The following is a 17,830-nucleotide window of genomic DNA, read 5'->3' on the forward strand; positions in this document are numbered from 1 at the left end:
TTGCATTCACCTAAATAAAAAAAGAAAATAAAAAATTGTTAACCTGGAGGAAGGAGCTCACGGTGTAGAGAAGAAGAGAACCATGTGCAACCTTGGAGGTGTTGAGTTATTCTTGCTGGATGGAAGGGATACCACATGTTGATATGTTTTGCTGGAAATAAGGTTACGTAGGGAGGAAGAGAAGAACTTGCTATGAAGAGGAGAAATGATGAAACGGTGGTTGATCATGGAAGAAAGGAGAAAATGGTTGAAATGAAGGCATAAGTGGACGGCACTTCGGAATGGAACGTTGGTTTCCAGTAGCAAAGAGAGGAAGCACATATCTCATTTAGAAGATAGAATTTGATTTATGTATGAGGAGTATGCAGCTGCTGCCATGTGTACAAGAATCCAATTTAGGAAGCAAAAGTGGAAGAATGGTTGTTGATTTACGTGAAAGGGGAAGTGGCCCTGGCCATGATGCATTTCTTTTATTATTTGATGATGGACAACTTGATGAGTAGTAGCTGCACGGTGATAGACATCAACTTAATTGCTTTAGATTGCTTTTGTAAAATGAGTGGACCATGTGTAAAAGATGTTGGAAGTGCATAAGAAAGAAGCATACCAATTGTTTTAAATTCTCTTTGCATTCAACACATAAATGTCTCGGCAAAAGTGGAACCAAGTAGAAGTATTTTAGTTTTTTTTTTTTTTTTTTTTTTTTTTTTTTTATATATATATGCATGAAATGTCACGGCCAAGAAAAAAAATTCTTTTAAGCATTTGCAATTTTTAATTTTTATTAGTAGACGAATTGGTGACATTTAATAGTAGAGAAATTTTACTTTCTTTAATTTCTTTTGCTTTAAAATATTTTATATCATATGTTGAATTGATTTTCTATGTTGAAATGATTTCTTGTATTTTTGTTTTCTATTCCAGACTTGTTTTTATTGTACCAATTTCATTTTCACTGTTTTAATTTCGTTTTCTTGTTTTGAATTTTATTTCAACATTTTTAATTTCATCCGCAACCAAAAATCACCAAAAAAAAACCCCCTCACTACGTGTTGACAAGAGACAGAACCTCAAATTGGTCCCTGAGAGACGACCTAGGAGTCACCTCCTAGCACTGTACTGCATTTTTAATTGCACATCAAATTTGATCGGCCGCGACAGCCGTATCAAATTTTGGCGCCGCTGCCGGGGACCAACGGTTTAGTTTTGGGTCTTGTGTTTGTGTTGTGTGATTTGTATTGTGTTTGTAATAGTGTCGTTTTGCTATCTTGTGTTTGTTTCTGTGGCTTGAATTTTCTGTGCTTTTATTTCATGATTACAGGGTGTCGTGATTTAGTGCATGACTAGAGGAAATCCTGGATTCATACCACCCTTTGATCCTGAGATTGATAGGACTTTTCATAGCTTAATTAGGCATTCTAGGAATTTGTCTTTAGAGTCTGTTTTTGAACCTGTTCCATTAGATATTGTGCATCCTACTGTTGAGTACTCTGTGCATACTGCATCTGTTGCATCTGTACTTGATTCTGATTTTGATTCTGTTGTTTTTCACACTGAGAACAATATGGCACAACCTCCACCTCGCGAGAGGACTTTTAGGGAGATGGCTGCACCTGATTTTGATATTGAAAGCTTGTGCATCCAATATCCTGATGAGGACGTTCCATTTGTTCTCAAGACTGGACTGATCCATTTGTTGCCCAAGTTTAGTGGTCTTGCAGGTGAGAGTCCACATAAGCATTTGAAGGAATTCCACATTGTCTGTTCCAGTATGAAACCTCATGATGTTCCTGAAGAGCACATCTTCCTGAAGGCATTCCCTCATTCATTGGAAAATGTTGCTAAGGATTGGCTATATGGTTTGGCGCCTAGATCCGTCACCAATTGGGATGATCTGAAGAAGTTGTTCTTAGATAAATTTTTCCCAGCATCCCGGACCACAGCTATCAGAAAAGACATAACTGGGATCAGGCAGACTGGTGGAGAGAACCTGTATGAGTATTGGGAGAGATTCAAGACACTTTGTGCTAGCTGCCCCCATCATCAGATACCGGAACAACTTCTTATTCAGTATTTCTATGAGGGTCTAAACAACATGGATCGGGGTATGATTGATGCTGCCAGTGGTGGAGCCCTTGGAGACACCACACCTGTTGAGGCCAGGCGATTGATTGAGAAGATGGCCTCCAACTCACAACAGTTTAGTGCCAGGAATGATGCCATTGTGGTGAGGGGCGTACACGATGTTGTTACCCAATCTTTATCAGCTGTTGAAAGCAAATTGGAAAGCAAGATTGACTCTCTCGCGAAGTTGGTGACACAGTGGACTACCAACCAGAGATCTACAGCTCCATCTGCATCTGTTGCACGACTGTGCGGTATTTGTCCTTCCACCGACCATTATACAGATGCGTGTCCTTCTCTACAGCACTCTGCTGCCTCTGATGTGCCTCAGGCTTATGCTACAAATATCTATAACAATAGGCAGCCGCAACATCAAAATCATGACTTGTCCACTAACAGGTACAACCCAGGGTGGAGGAATCACCCCAATCTTAGATGGAACAATACGCCACAGCATCAGCAACAGGCACCACCTTTCCAGAATGCTGGAGCACCTAACAGATATGTTCCCCCACCTATGCAGCAACACCAAAGACAACAACAACAGCAACAGCAAGAGCCACATGCTCAAGCAGCTGCTCAACCAGCTGCCCAACCTTCCACTTCATCTGAACCTTCATTGGAAGAGTTAGTGAGACAAATGACCATTCAAAACCTACAGATGGCGACTCAGATAAACCAGATGGGAGTTTCCATACAGAGTCTCACTAACCAGATGGGTCAGATGGCCACTCAGATAAATCAGGCGCAGTCTCAGAATTCTGATAAGTTACCATCCCAGACTGTGCAGAATCCAAGAAATGTGAGTGCCATAACCCTTAGATCAGGGAAGCAAATTGCTGTACCTTCAGAGCCCACTTCTACACCTACACCTGTGCCTGCCACTTTTCCTAGAGAGGACGAGCATGATGGTCCACACAGGACGTTTGAAGTGGGTGAATCTTCTTCTCCAGCCGGTGGTTCTTCTTCAGGTGGATCTTCTTCTTTTTCCACCACCACCGCTGCCGCACCTTCTCCATGTGTTGACCGACCTATCCCTCTTCCATTCCCTTCACGGGCACTTCCTAGCAAAAAGATGGAAGAGGTGGATAAAGAAATTCTGGAGACCTTCAGGAAGGTAGAGGTGAATATACCTCTACTTGATGCCATCAAGCAGATACCGAAGTATGCCAAATTCTTGAAGGAGTTGTGCACACACAAGAGGAAGATGAAGGGCAATGAGAGGATTAGCATGGGAAGGAATGTATCTGCGCTTATTGGTAAGTCGGTTCCGCATATTCCTGAAAAGTGCAAGGACCCAGGTATGTTTTGCATTCCTTGTGTGATTGGAAATAGTAAATTCGAAAATGCTATGCTTGATTTGGGTGCTTCTATTAATGTCATGCCTTTGTCCATATATAAATCTTTGTGTCTTGGTCCTTTGCAAACCACGGGTGTGGTCATTCAGTTGGCCAATAGGAGTGTTACCCACCCAACGGGTTTCACAGAAGATGTCTTAGTTAGGGTTGGTGAATTGATTTTTCCTGCTGACTTTTATGTTTTGGAAATGGAGGAGGGATTCTCTCACGGATCCGCTCCCATTATCTTAGGCAGACCATTCTTGAAAACTGCCCGAACTAAGATTGATGTGTATGCTGGAACCTTGTCTATGGAATTTGCTGATATTATTGTTCATTTTAATATCCTTGATGCAATGAAATTTCCAGCTGAGGACCATTCTGTTTTTAAGATTGACATGTTGGATGACATCATTGATAAGTATGTTGTTGATGAGTTTGATTCTGTGCATAAGAAAGAACATTATTTTCTATCTTCTCTACATACATGCATTGAATCTGAATTTGAGAATGATGTTAATTTCGATGAGAATTTTGATATCCATGATGTTGATGATGTTCTTGATATTGATGATGTGGACGATATTTCTGTCATGGATATTGATTTGGATTCGGATGAGATGGGTGTTCTGCCTTTACCTGTGAATTCTTTAGAGTCAGAATGCATTAACCACGTTGCAGGAAGTACACTTGAATCTGACTTGCAGGAACCCACTCCTGAGCTGAAACAGCTCCCAGATAACCTCAAGTACGTGTACTTGGAGGATGATAAGAAGAAACCGGTGATCATTTCTACCTCCCTTGATTATGTTCAAGAGGAGAAGTTACTTGGTGTGCTGAGGAAGAACAAGAAGGCCATTGGTTGGAGTTTGGCTGACATACCTGGTATTAGCCCATCCACATGCATGCATAGAATTCTTTTGGAAGATGGAGCAAAGCCAGTGAGACAGCCGCAAAGAAGGCAAAACCCCGTGATCATGGACGTCATCAAGAAGGAGGTGACTAAGCTTTTGCAAGCAGGAATCATCTACCCTATTTCAGACAGTCAGTGGGTGAGCCCCATCCATGTCGTACCCAAGAAAACCGGCCTCACTGTGGTAAAGAATGAGAAGGATGAGCTTATCCCAACTAGAGTGCAGAACAGCTGGAGAGTCTGCATTGACTATAGGAGGCTCAACCAAGCAACCAGAAAGGATCATTTTCCCTTGCCATTCATCGATCAGATGCTAGAGCGCCTGGCAGGTAAATCTCATTACTGTTTTCTTGACGGTTTTTCTGGCTATTTTCAGATCAATATTGCGCCTGAGGATCAAGAGAAAACCACATTCACCTGCCCCTTTGGCACTTTTGCCTACAGAAGGATGCCCTTTGGTCTATGCAATGCCCCTGGTACTTTCCAACGGTGCATGCTTAGCATTTTTAGCGACTTTCTTGAGAGTTGCATAGAGGTGTTTATGGATGACTTTACTGTGTATGGATCCTCTTTTGATGCATGTTTGGACAGTCTGGAAAAGGTTTTGAAAAGATGCATAGAAACAAACCTTGTTCTAAATTTTGAGAAATGTCATTTTATGGTTGAACAAGGTTTGGTTCTAGGGCATATCATTTCTGAAAAGGGAATAGAAGTAGACCCTGCAAAGATATCTGTTATTTCGCAGTTGCCTTACCCCTCTTGCGTGCGAGAGGTGCGATCTTTCCTTGGACATGCAGGTTTCTACAGGCGCTTCATCAAAGATTTCAGCAAGAAGGCGCTACCCTTATCTAGACTGCTGCAGAAGGATGTTGACTTTGTTTGTGATGACAGATGCAAGCAGGCTTTTGATTGCCTGAAGGAAGCTTTGACCACCACCCCTATCATTCAGGCACCGGATTGGACAGCCCCATTTGAGCTCATGTGTGATGCATCTAATTATGCATTGGGGGCTGTCTTGACACAGAAAATTGACAAGCTGCCGAGAGTGATTTACTATGCTTCACGCACTTTGGATGCTGCCCAAGCAAACTATACCACCACTGAAAAAGAGCTGTTGGCAATTGTTTTTGCCCTTGATAAGTTTAGGTCATATTTGCTTGGATCACCTGTTATCGTGTATACTGACCATGCAGCTCTTAAGTTTCTGTTGAAGAAGGCTGAGTCAAAGCCTAGATTGATCAGGTGGATGCTACTGCTCCAGGAGTTTGACTTGCAGATCAAAGACCGGAGTGGAGCACAGAATTTGGTTGCAGACCACCTCAGCCGGATTGAGAGAGCTGGGAATGAAGTTGATGTGTTGCCCATCCAGGATGACTTTCCTGATGAGAGTTTGTTGATGATTTCTTCCTCTCACCCCACCCCTTGGTTTGCACACATTGTAAATTATTTGGTTGCTTCTGTTTTTCCTCCCTTAGCATCACGTGCTCAGATTGCTAAAATTAAGAGTGATGCTAAGTATTATGTTTGGGATGACCCATATCTGTGGAAATTGTGTAGTGACCAGGTTACTAGGAGATGCATTCCGGACCATGAGATTGACTCGGTCCTGCAGTTTTGTCATGCCTCCTCACCTGGTGGTCATCTGGGGATACAGAGAACAGCTCGCAGGGTGTTTGACTGTGGTTTCTATTGGCCTTCCATCTTCAAGGATGTGGAGAGGATTTGCAGCACCTGTGAGTCTTGCCAGAAAGCAGGAGGACAACTTTCACAGAGACAAGAAATGCCTCAACAACCTATGCTATTCTGTGAGGTGTTTGATGTCTGGGGTATAGATTTCATGGGTCCTTTTCCTGTTTCTTTTGGTTTTTGTTATATTCTCCTTGCTGTTGATTATGTTTCAAAATGGGTGGAAGCTAAAGCCACCAGGACTAATGATGCTCGAGTTGTTGTAGACTTTGTTAGATCTCACCTCTTTTGCAGGTTTGGAGTGCCTAGAGCAATTGTTAGTGATCAGGGAACCCATTTTTGTAACAGATCCATGCAAGCTTTGCTCAAGAAATATGGGGTGACGCACAGAGTTTCTACACCTTACCACCCCCAAACAAATGGGCAGGCTGAGATCTCCAACAGGGAGATTAAGAGGATTTTGGAAAAGATTGTCCAGCCCAACAGGAAAGATTGGAGTAACAGATTGGACGATGCTCTTTGGGCCCACAGGACTGCCTACAAAGCACCCATTGGGATGTCTCCGTACAGGGTTGTCTTTGGAAAGGCGTGTCATCTACCAGTTGAGATCGAGCATCGGGCGTATTGGGCTGTGAAGTCATGCAACTTCTCCATGGATCAAGCTGGAGAGGAAAGGAAGTTGCAACTGAATGAACTGGATGAAATCCGATTGGAAGCTTATGAGAATTCGAAGTTCTACAAGGAAAGGACCAAGAGGTTCCATGATAGCTCCATTGTTAGAAAGGACTTCGAGGTTGGCCAACAAGTTTTGCTGTATAACTCTAGACTCGGCCTCATGGGTGGTAAGTTGAGATCAAAGTGGACTGGACCCTTTGTTGTGACTAATGTTTATCCTTATGGTGCAGTAGAAATCCAGGGTCCATCTGCAACTAAAAGCTTCAAGGTGAACGGGCATAGACTGAAGCCCTTCCTCAGCAATCCTTCTCTCTTGGATGCAGTGGTGGAGGAGACATCTTTGGTCTACCCCACCTACCCTCCCACCTGACTCAGGGAGTTTCTTCCCTCCTCACTTTTATTGCACTTTGTCGATATCTGATGATTGTTTTGATTGCTTGATCTGCTGATTGTGACACACTGAGGACATTGTGTCGTTTAAGTGTGGTATATTAGGGGAGGTTGTTTCTTTGTATATATATTTCAGTTTGTTTGCAATTTGTTGTGTCTTATGTACAGTTTTGCATGATTTTCGTGAATTCTGGACTGTGATTAGGTTGTCAGTTTTCCTGCACTTCATTGATACTCTGAATTGTTGAAATCCTTGCTTTACTTTGCTTGGGAGATGATCATGATATTTGAGAGTTGAATTGATGGTGACCCTAATACCTGTGTGAGATTTGAGCCATTTGATGATCTTTATTGTGTGTGATGCCTTGATTGCTTTCACATATGTCTTGGCTTCACTCTTTTAATTGATTCTTGACTAATACGCATGTTTGAAAGGGATAAAGGCATTTTGTTGTTGAGCCTCTAAGCCAGATAAGCCTACCTTGTTTTGATCCATTGATAACCCTTTTGAGCCTATGTTTTTCCCCATTTATTTGTTTTGAAGCTCATACACCAGCCCTAAGTGAAAAAACATTATTACCTGAGCCTTAGGGAATTTTGTAGCTTTAGAATTGTTTTGGGATTAAGTGTGGTCTCTTGGGAATTTCAGATGAATTGGCTAGTGAGTTCTCTTCGTATCTTGTTTCTGTTTGTAAATATGTAGTACATCTTGTCTCTTGAAATTGTGTGTTGAACAGAGTAAAGAAAAGAGACAGGATGAAAAAAAAAAAAATAATCGAAAAAAAAAAAAAAAAATCAAAAAAAATAAATAAATAAAAATTGTGAACAACGGTGAATAATGGAGTTAATTAGAGGATGGAATTAGAGGTTGTAGGTGAGTTTGAATGTGTTTATACTTGTTTCCCATTGCTCATTTATCCCTTATGGTTTATAGCCTTTTATCCAGATATATCCTCCCTTGTCCTTGACCCATTATGACCGTAAAAGGACCTTTTGATTTGAACATGCGTATCTGCTTGAGTGTTGATATTAGAGGCTTGCCAAGCCTATTTGTGTTTGCTTTCTTGAGTGAACTGAGTGACATTGATTTACCTTAAACACTTGAGAGAAACACTGATTGTGTGCATCTGTGAGGCTCTGTTGCTGTCGATTCATCTCTTGAACTGATTGAATATTTCCCTTGTACTGAACTGTTTGGATAATTCTTTGAGTATTTGTTTTCATTGACTCTGTGTGGGATTCTGCCTATACCTTTTACTGTCCAGATTTTGTGAGAATTGTGAAGGTGTGTTTCTGTTTTGGAGTCTTTGTTGTCTGGTTGTCGAGTCTGTGTCACTTCCCTAATGTTTGAGTAGTTCCCTAATTTTCTTCTTGATTTTGCTCAGGAGTGCAAAAGACTAAGTGTGGTCTATTTTGATGAGCCATTATTTTTTACACTGCACTTAGTTTATTGTACTAGAGTTAATCGGGAAATTGTGCTCAAATATCCAGTATTTTCCCATTTTTCTGAATTGTGATTAATTTGACCAGACATTCGTATTTTAATTAATTTGAATTGTCTGAGACTAATTATTTACATTATTGAGTGCAGAGAAATTATCGGATAATTTTAGGACTGAAAGATAAATTTCTCATCAATTACATTTATGAGAAACAAAAATGAAATTTATTTTTGTGCAGGCAAAGAAACCAGCAATTATTAATTTCCAATTGAAACTTCTAAGAAAAATGCACGGATTGAATTTTTGGTGCACACAGCAACAACAAACACCACGTCAACCTAAGATGAAGTGCTAAATCCATGCATAACATATGTGGCAGCAGACATCCGTGTGTCCAGCTGGCTGGAAACGTCCAAGCACACAACAGGAGTAGGGAGCAAGAAGCAGAAAAGAGGGGATTGATTTGAAGAAAAAAAGGAGAAGCTAGCTGCTAGGGGGAGACAAGTTGCTACTCTATGCTCAGAAAAATACAACACACACGGTCTAGAGTGGAGACTTTTAACGCCTTCTTTTCAGCAACTTCAGATCATCATTGAATCCCATTTTTTTTCTTCCCAAAAAGAAACGCACAGACCCAGCATGGCTTGAAGAACAAAAGAAAATTGTATTTGATCATTGAAGACACTGCTGTTACATACTGGAAGGAGGCACACGGCCAAGAGGCAACATGCAACCAAGCACCACTTGTTTGTTTCTTTTCACTTTGAATGTTTTTCTTTGAGAGAACTAGAATGTTTTTTTTATGATGAATGATTAGCTGAAGTTTAATCCTTTTCTTGAATTGTGATTGCATCTTTCATTTGGTTTTCTGGACCCTTATATAATCTCTTCTAGCATTTTATAACCTTTGGGAAAGTGATTCACAGCTTTGTGTGGAACCAATGAACTAGTTCATTTATTTTTCCTTAGCAGTAGAGTAGCACGTGTAGAGTTGATCCACCTTTCATAGAAGTAGATTGCATTCACCTAAATAAAAAAAGAAAATAAAAAATTGTTAACCTGGAGGAAGGAGCTCACGGTGTAGAGAAGAAGAGAACCATGTGCAACCTTGGAGGTGTTGAGTTATTCTTGCTGGATGGAAGGGATACCACATGTTGATATGTTTTGCTGGAAATAAGGTTACGTAGGGAGGAAGAGAAGAACTTGCTATGAAGAGGAGAAATGATGAAACGGTGGTTGATCATGGAAGAAAGGAGAAAATGGTTGAAATGAAGGCATAAGTGGACGGCACTTCGGAATGGAACGTTGGTTTCCAGTAGCAAAGAGAGGAAGCACATATCTCATTTAGAAGATAGAATTTGATTTATGTATGAGGAGTATGCAGCTGCTGCCATGTGTACAAGAATCCAATTTAGGAAGCAAAAGTGGAAGAATGGTTGTTGATTTACGTGAAAGGGGAAGTGGCCCTGGCCATGATGCATTTCTTTTATTATTTGATGATGGACAACTTGATGAGTAGTAGCTGCACGGTGATAGACATCAACTTAATTGCTTTAGATTGCTTTTGTAAAATGAGTGGACCATGTGTAAAAGATGTTGGAAGTGCATAAGAAAGAAGCATACCAATTGTTTTAAATTCTCTTTGCATTCAACACATAAATGTCTCGGCAAAAGTGGAACCAAGTAGAAGTATTTTAGTTTTTTTTTTTTTTTTTTTTTTTTATATATATATGCATGAAATGTCACGGCCAAGAAAAAAAATTCTTTTAAGCATTTGCAATTTTTAATTTTTATTAGTAGACGAATTGGTGACATTTAATAGTAGAGAAATTTTACTTTCTTTAATTTCTTTTGCTTTAAAATATTTTATATCATATGTTGAATTGATTTTCTATGTTGAAATGATTTCTTGTATTTTTGTTTTCTATTCCAGACTTGTTTTTATTGTACCAATTTCATTTTCACTGTTTTAATTTCGTTTTCTTGTTTTGAATTTTATTTCAACATTTTTAATTTCATCCGCAACCAAAAATCACCAAAAAAAAACCCCCTCACTACGTGTTGACAAGAGACAGAACCTCAAATTGGTCCCTGAGAGACGACCTAGGAGTCACCTCCTAGCACTGTACTGCATTTTTAATTGCACATCAAATTTGATCGGCCGCAACAGCCGTATCAAATTTTGGCGCCGCTGCCGGGGACCAACGGTTTAGTTTTGGGTCTTGTGTTTGTGTTGTGTGATTTGTATTGTGTTTGTAATAGTGTCGTTTTGCTATCTTGTGTTTGTTTCTGTGGCTTGAATTTTCTGTGCTTTTATTTCATGATTACAGGGTGTCGTGATTTAGTGCATGACTAGAGGAAATCCTGGATTCATACCACCCTTTGATCCTGAGATTGATAGGACTTTTCATAGCTTAATTAGGCATTCTAGGAATTTGTCTTTAGAGTCTGTTTTTGAACCTGTTCCATTAGATATTGTGCATCCTACTGTTGAGTACTCTGTGCATACTGCATCTGTTGCATCTGTACTTGATTCTGATTTTGATTCTGTTGTTTTTCACACTGAGAACAATATGGCACAACCTCCACCTCGCGAGAGGACTTTTAGGGAGATGGCTGCACCTGATTTTGATATTGAAAGCTTGTGCATCCAATATCCTGATGAGGACGTTCCATTTGTTCTCAAGACTGGACTGATCCATTTGTTGCCCAAGTTTAGTGGTCTTGCAGGTGAGAGTCCACATAAGCATTTGAAGGAATTCCACATTGTCTGTTCCAGTATGAAACCTCATGATGTTCCTGAAGAGCACATCTTCCTGAAGGCATTCCCTCATTCATTGGAAAATGTTGCTAAGGATTGGCTATATGGTTTGGCGCCTAGATCCGTCACCAATTGGGATGATCTGAAGAAGTTGTTCTTAGATAAATTTTTCCCAGCATCCCGGACCACAGCTATCAGAAAAGACATAACTGGGATCAGGCAGACTGGTGGAGAGAACCTGTATGAGTATTGGGAGAGATTCAAGACACTTTGTGCTAGCTGCCCCCATCATCAGATACCGGAACAACTTCTTATTCAGTATTTCTATGAGGGTCTAAACAACATGGATCGGGGTATGATTGATGCTGCCAGTGGTGGAGCCCTTGGAGACACCACACCTGTTGAGGCCAGGCGATTGATTGAGAAGATGGCCTCCAACTCACAACAGTTTAGTGCCAGGAATGATGCCATTGTGGTGAGGGGCGTACACGATGTTGTTACCCAATCTTTATCAGCTGTTGAAAGCAAATTGGAAAGCAAGATTGACTCTCTCGCGAAGTTGGTGACACAGTGGACTACCAACCAGAGATCTACAGCTCCATCTGCATCTGTTGCACGACTGTGCGGTATTTGTCCTTCCACCGACCATTATACAGATGCGTGTCCTTCTCTACAGCACTCTGCTGCCTCTGATGTGCCTCAGGCTTATGCTACAAATATCTATAACAATAGGCAGCCGCAACATCAAAATCATGACTTGTCCACTAACAGGTACAACCCAGGGTGGAGGAATCACCCCAATCTTAGATGGAACAATACGCCACAGCATCAGCAACAGGCACCACCTTTCCAGAATGCTGGAGCACCTAACAGATATGTTCCCCCACCTATGCAGCAACACCAAAGACAACAACAACAGCAACAGCAAGAGCCACATGCTCAAGCAGCTGCTCAACCAGCTGCCCAACCTTCCACTTCATCTGAACCTTCATTGGAAGAGTTAGTGAGACAAATGACCATTCAAAACCTACAGATGGCGACTCAGATAAACCAGATGGGAGTTTCCATACAGAGTCTCACTAACCAGATGGGTCAGATGGCCACTCAGATAAATCAGGCGCAGTCTCAGAATTCTGATAAGTTACCATCCCAGACTGTGCAGAATCCAAGAAATGTGAGTGCCATAACCCTTAGATCAGGGAAGCAAATTGCTGTACCTTCAGAGCCCACTTCTACACCTACACCTGTGCCTGCCACTTTTCCTAGAGAGGACGAGCATGATGGTCCACACAGGACGTTTGAAGTGGGTGAATCTTCTTCTCCAGCCGGTGGTTCTTCTTCAGGTGGATCTTCTTCTTTTTCCACCACCACCGCTGCCGCACCTTCTCCATGTGTTGACCGACCTATCCCTCTTCCATTCCCTTCACGGGCACTTCCTAGCAAAAAGATGGAAGAGGTGGATAAAGAAATTCTGGAGACCTTCAGGAAGGTAGAGGTGAATATACCTCTACTTGATGCCATCAAGCAGATACCGAAGTATGCCAAATTCTTGAAGGAGTTGTGCACACACAAGAGGAAGATGAAGGGCAATGAGAGGATTAGCATGGGAAGGAATGTATCTGCGCTTATTGGTAAGTCGGTTCCGCATATTCCTGAAAAGTGCAAGGACCCAGGTATGTTTTGCATTCCTTGTGTGATTGGAAATAGTAAATTCGAAAATGCTATGCTTGATTTGGGTGCTTCTATTAATGTCATGCCTTTGTCCATATATAAATCTTTGTGTCTTGGTCCTTTGCAAACCACGGGTGTGGTCATTCAGTTGGCCAATAGGAGTGTTACCCACCCAACGGGTTTCACAGAAGATGTCTTAGTTAGGGTTGGTGAATTGATTTTTCCTGCTGACTTTTATGTTTTGGAAATGGAGGAGGGATTCTCTCACGGATCCGCTCCCATTATCTTAGGCAGACCATTCTTGAAAACTGCCCGAACTAAGATTGATGTGTATGCTGGAACCTTGTCTATGGAATTTGCTGATATTATTGTTCATTTTAATATCCTTGATGCAATGAAATTTCCAGCTGAGGACCATTCTGTTTTTAAGATTGACATGTTGGATGACATCATTGATAAGTATGTTGTTGATGAGTTTGATTCTGTGCATAAGAAAGAACATTATTTTCTATCTTCTCTACATACATGCATTGAATCTGAATTTGAGAATGATGTTAATTTCGATGAGAATTTTGATATCCATGATGTTGATGATGTTCTTGATATTGATGATGTGGACGATATTTCTGTCATGGATATTGATTTGGATTCGGATGAGATGGGTGTTCTGCCTTTACCTGTGAATTCTTTAGAGTCAGAATGCATTAACCACGTTGCAGGAAGTACACTTGAATCTGACTTGCAGGAACCCACTCCTGAGCTGAAACAGCTCCCAGATAACCTCAAGTACGTGTACTTGGAGGATGATAAGAAGAAACCGGTGATCATTTCTACCTCCCTTGATTATGTTCAAGAGGAGAAGTTACTTGGTGTGCTGAGGAAGAACAAGAAGGCCATTGGTTGGAGTTTGGCTGACATACCTGGTATTAGCCCATCCACATGCATGCATAGAATTCTTTTGGAAGATGGAGCAAAGCCAGTGAGACAGCCGCAAAGAAGGCAAAACCCCGTGATCATGGACGTCATCAAGAAGGAGGTGACTAAGCTTTTGCAAGCAGGAATCATCTACCCTATTTCAGACAGTCAGTGGGTGAGCCCCATCCATGTCGTACCCAAGAAAACCGGCCTCACTGTGGTAAAGAATGAGAAGGATGAGCTTATCCCAACTAGAGTGCAGAACAGCTGGAGAGTCTGCATTGACTATAGGAGGCTCAACCAAGCAACCAGAAAGGATCATTTTCCCTTGCCATTCATCGATCAGATGCTAGAGCGCCTGGCAGGTAAATCTCATTACTGTTTTCTTGACGGTTTTTCTGGCTATTTTCAGATCAATATTGCGCCTGAGGATCAAGAGAAAACCACATTCACCTGCCCCTTTGGCACTTTTGCCTACAGAAGGATGCCCTTTGGTCTATGCAATGCCCCTGGTACTTTCCAACGGTGCATGCTTAGCATTTTTAGCGACTTTCTTGAGAGTTGCATAGAGGTGTTTATGGATGACTTTACTGTGTATGGATCCTCTTTTGATGCATGTTTGGACAGTCTGGAAAAGGTTTTGAAAAGATGCATAGAAACAAACCTTGTTCTAAATTTTGAGAAATGTCATTTTATGGTTGAACAAGGTTTGGTTCTAGGGCATATCATTTCTGAAAAGGGAATAGAAGTAGACCCTGCAAAGATATCTGTTATTTCGCAGTTGCCTTACCCCTCTTGCGTGCGAGAGGTGCGATCTTTCCTTGGACATGCAGGTTTCTACAGGCGCTTCATCAAAGATTTCAGCAAGAAGGCGCTACCCTTATCTAGACTGCTGCAGAAGGATGTTGACTTTGTTTGTGATGACAGATGCAAGCAGGCTTTTGATTGCCTGAAGGAAGCTTTGACCACCACCCCTATCATTCAGGCACCGGATTGGACAGCCCCATTTGAGCTCATGTGTGATGCATCTAATTATGCATTGGGGGCTGTCTTGACACAGAAAATTGACAAGCTGCCGAGAGTGATTTACTATGCTTCACGCACTTTGGATGCTGCCCAAGCAAACTATACCACCACTGAAAAAGAGCTGTTGGCAATTGTTTTTGCCCTTGATAAGTTTAGGTCATATTTGCTTGGATCACCTGTTATCGTGTATACTGACCATGCAGCTCTTAAGTTTCTGTTGAAGAAGGCTGAGTCAAAGCCTAGATTGATCAGGTGGATGCTACTGCTCCAGGAGTTTGACTTGCAGATCAAAGACCGGAGTGGAGCACAGAATTTGGTTGCAGACCACCTCAGCCGGATTGAGAGAGCTGGGAATGAAGTTGATGTGTTGCCCATCCAGGATGACTTTCCTGATGAGAGTTTGTTGATGATTTCTTCCTCTCACCCCACCCCTTGGTTTGCACACATTGTAAATTATTTGGTTGCTTCTGTTTTTCCTCCCTTAGCATCACGTGCTCAGATTGCTAAAATTAAGAGTGATGCTAAGTATTATGTTTGGGATGACCCATATCTGTGGAAATTGTGTAGTGACCAGGTTACTAGGAGATGCATTCCGGACCATGAGATTGACTCGGTCCTGCAGTTTTGTCATGCCTCCTCACCTGGTGGTCATCTGGGGATACAGAGAACAGCTCGCAGGGTGTTTGACTGTGGTTTCTATTGGCCTTCCATCTTCAAGGATGTGGAGAGGATTTGCAGCACCTGTGAGTCTTGCCAGAAAGCAGGAGGACAACTTTCACAGAGACAAGAAATGCCTCAACAACCTATGCTATTCTGTGAGGTGTTTGATGTCTGGGGTATAGATTTCATGGGTCCTTTTCCTGTTTCTTTTGGTTTTTGTTATATTCTCCTTGCTGTTGATTATGTTTCAAAATGGGTGGAAGCTAAAGCCACCAGGACTAATGATGCTCGAGTTGTTGTAGACTTTGTTAGATCTCACCTCTTTTGCAGGTTTGGAGTGCCTAGAGCAATTGTTAGTGATCAGGGAACCCATTTTTGTAACAGATCCATGCAAGCTTTGCTCAAGAAATATGGGGTGACGCACAGAGTTTCTACACCTTACCACCCCCAAACAAATGGGCAGGCTGAGATCTCCAACAGGGAGATTAAGAGGATTTTGGAAAAGATTGTCCAGCCCAACAGGAAAGATTGGAGTAACAGATTGGACGATGCTCTTTGGGCCCACAGGACTGCCTACAAAGCACCCATTGGGATGTCTCCGTACAGGGTTGTCTTTGGAAAGGCGTGTCATCTACCAGTTGAGATCGAGCATCGGGCGTATTGGGCTGTGAAGTCATGCAACTTCTCCATGGATCAAGCTGGAGAGGAAAGGAAGTTGCAACTGAATGAACTGGATGAAATCCGATTGGAAGCTTATGAGAATTCGAAGTTCTACAAGGAAAGGACCAAGAGGTTCCATGATAGCTCCATTGTTAGAAAGGACTTCGAGGTTGGCCAACAAGTTTTGCTGTATAACTCTAGACTCGGCCTCATGGGTGGTAAGTTGAGATCAAAGTGGACTGGACCCTTTGTTGTGACTAATGTTTATCCTTATGGTGCAGTAGAAATCCAGGGTCCATCTGCAACTAAAAGCTTCAAGGTGAACGGGCATAGACTGAAGCCCTTCCTCAGCAATCCTTCTCTCTTGGATGCAGTGGTGGAGGAGACATCTTTGGTCTACCCCACCTACCCTCCCACCTGACTCAGGGAGTTTCTTCCCTCCTCACTTTTATTGCACTTTGTCGATATCTGATGATTGTTTTGATTGCTTGATCTGCTGATTGTGACACACTGAGGACATTGTGTCGTTTAAGTGTGGTATATTAGGGGAGGTTGTTTCTTTGTATATATATTTCAGTTTGTTTGCAATTTGTTGTGTCTTATGTACAGTTTTGCATGATTTTCGTGAATTCTGGACTGTGATTAGGTTGTCAGTTTTCCTGCACTTCATTGATACTCTGAATTGTTGAAATCCTTGCTTTACTTTGCTTGGGAGATGATCATGATATTTGAGAGTTGAATTGATGGTGACCCTAATACCTGTGTGAGATTTGAGCCATTTGATGATCTTTATTGTGTGTGATGCCTTGATTGCTTTCACATATGTCTTGGCTTCACTCTTTTAATTGATTCTTGACTAATACGCATGTTTGAAAGGGATAAAGGCATTTTGTTGTTGAGCCTCTAAGCCAGATAAGCCTACCTTGTTTTGATCCATTGATAACCCTTTTGAGCCTATGTTTTTCCCCATTTATTTGTTTTGAAGCTCATACACCAGCCCTAAGTGAAAAAACATTATTACCTGAGCCTTAGGGAATTTTGTAGCTTTAGAATTGTTTTGGGATTAAGTGTGGTCTCTTGGGAATTTCAGATGAATTGGCTAGTGAGTTCTCTTCGTATCTTGTTTCTGTTTGTAAATATGTAGTACATCTTGTCTCTTGAAATTGTGTGTTGAACAGAGTAAAGAAAAGAGACAGGATGAAAAAAAAAAAAATAATCGAAAAAAAAAAAAAAAAAATCAAAAAAAAAAAATAAATAAAAATTGTGAACAACGGTGAATAATGGAGTTAATTAGAGGATGGAATTAGAGGTTGTAGGTGAGTTTGAATGTGTTTATACTTGTTTCTCATTGCTCATTTATCCCTTATGGTTTATAGCCTTTTATCCAGATATATCCTCCCTTGTCCTTGACCCATTATGACCGTAAAAGGACCTTTTGATTTGAACATGCGTATCTGCTTGAGTGTTGATATTAGAGGCTTGCCAAGCCTATTTGTGTTTGCTTTCTTGAGTGAACTGAGTGACATTGATTTACCTTAAACACTTGAGAGAAACACTGATTGTGTGCATC

General features: G+C 41.4%; 2 protein-coding genes across 2 annotated transcripts; both read left to right on the forward strand.

Annotated features, from left to right (window-relative positions):
- The first annotated feature begins 936 nt into the window (after positions 1-936).
- LOC128195513 (uncharacterized) lies at positions 937-7,885 on the forward strand. Its single transcript, XM_052873407.1, has one exon. The coding sequence runs from the start codon at positions 1,340-1,342 to the stop codon at positions 7,103-7,105; it is 5,766 nt and encodes a 1,921-aa protein (XP_052729367.1). The 5' UTR covers positions 937-1,339; the 3' UTR covers positions 7,106-7,885.
- Positions 7,886-10,775: 2,890 nt separating this feature from the next.
- On the forward strand, positions 10,776-17,453 carry LOC128195514 (uncharacterized). Its single transcript, XM_052873408.1, has one exon. It carries the CDS (start codon positions 10,916-10,918, stop codon positions 16,679-16,681), a length of 5,766 nt encoding a protein of 1,921 aa, XP_052729368.1. The 5' UTR covers positions 10,776-10,915; the 3' UTR covers positions 16,682-17,453.
- Positions 17,454-17,830: the final 377 nt, after the last annotated feature.

The sequence above is a fragment of the Vigna angularis genome, chromosome 2, assembly GCF_016808095.1.
Source record: "Vigna angularis cultivar LongXiaoDou No.4 chromosome 2, ASM1680809v1, whole genome shotgun sequence".
Taxonomy (NCBI): Eukaryota; Viridiplantae; Streptophyta; class Magnoliopsida; order Fabales; family Fabaceae; genus Vigna; species Vigna angularis.

Coding starts and splice junctions, on each gene's coding strand:
- LOC128195513 (XM_052873407.1), top strand. CDS start 1,340: ATGACTAGAGGAAATCCTGGATTCATACCACCCTTTGATCCTGAGATT.
- LOC128195514 (XM_052873408.1), top strand. CDS start 10,916: ATGACTAGAGGAAATCCTGGATTCATACCACCCTTTGATCCTGAGATT.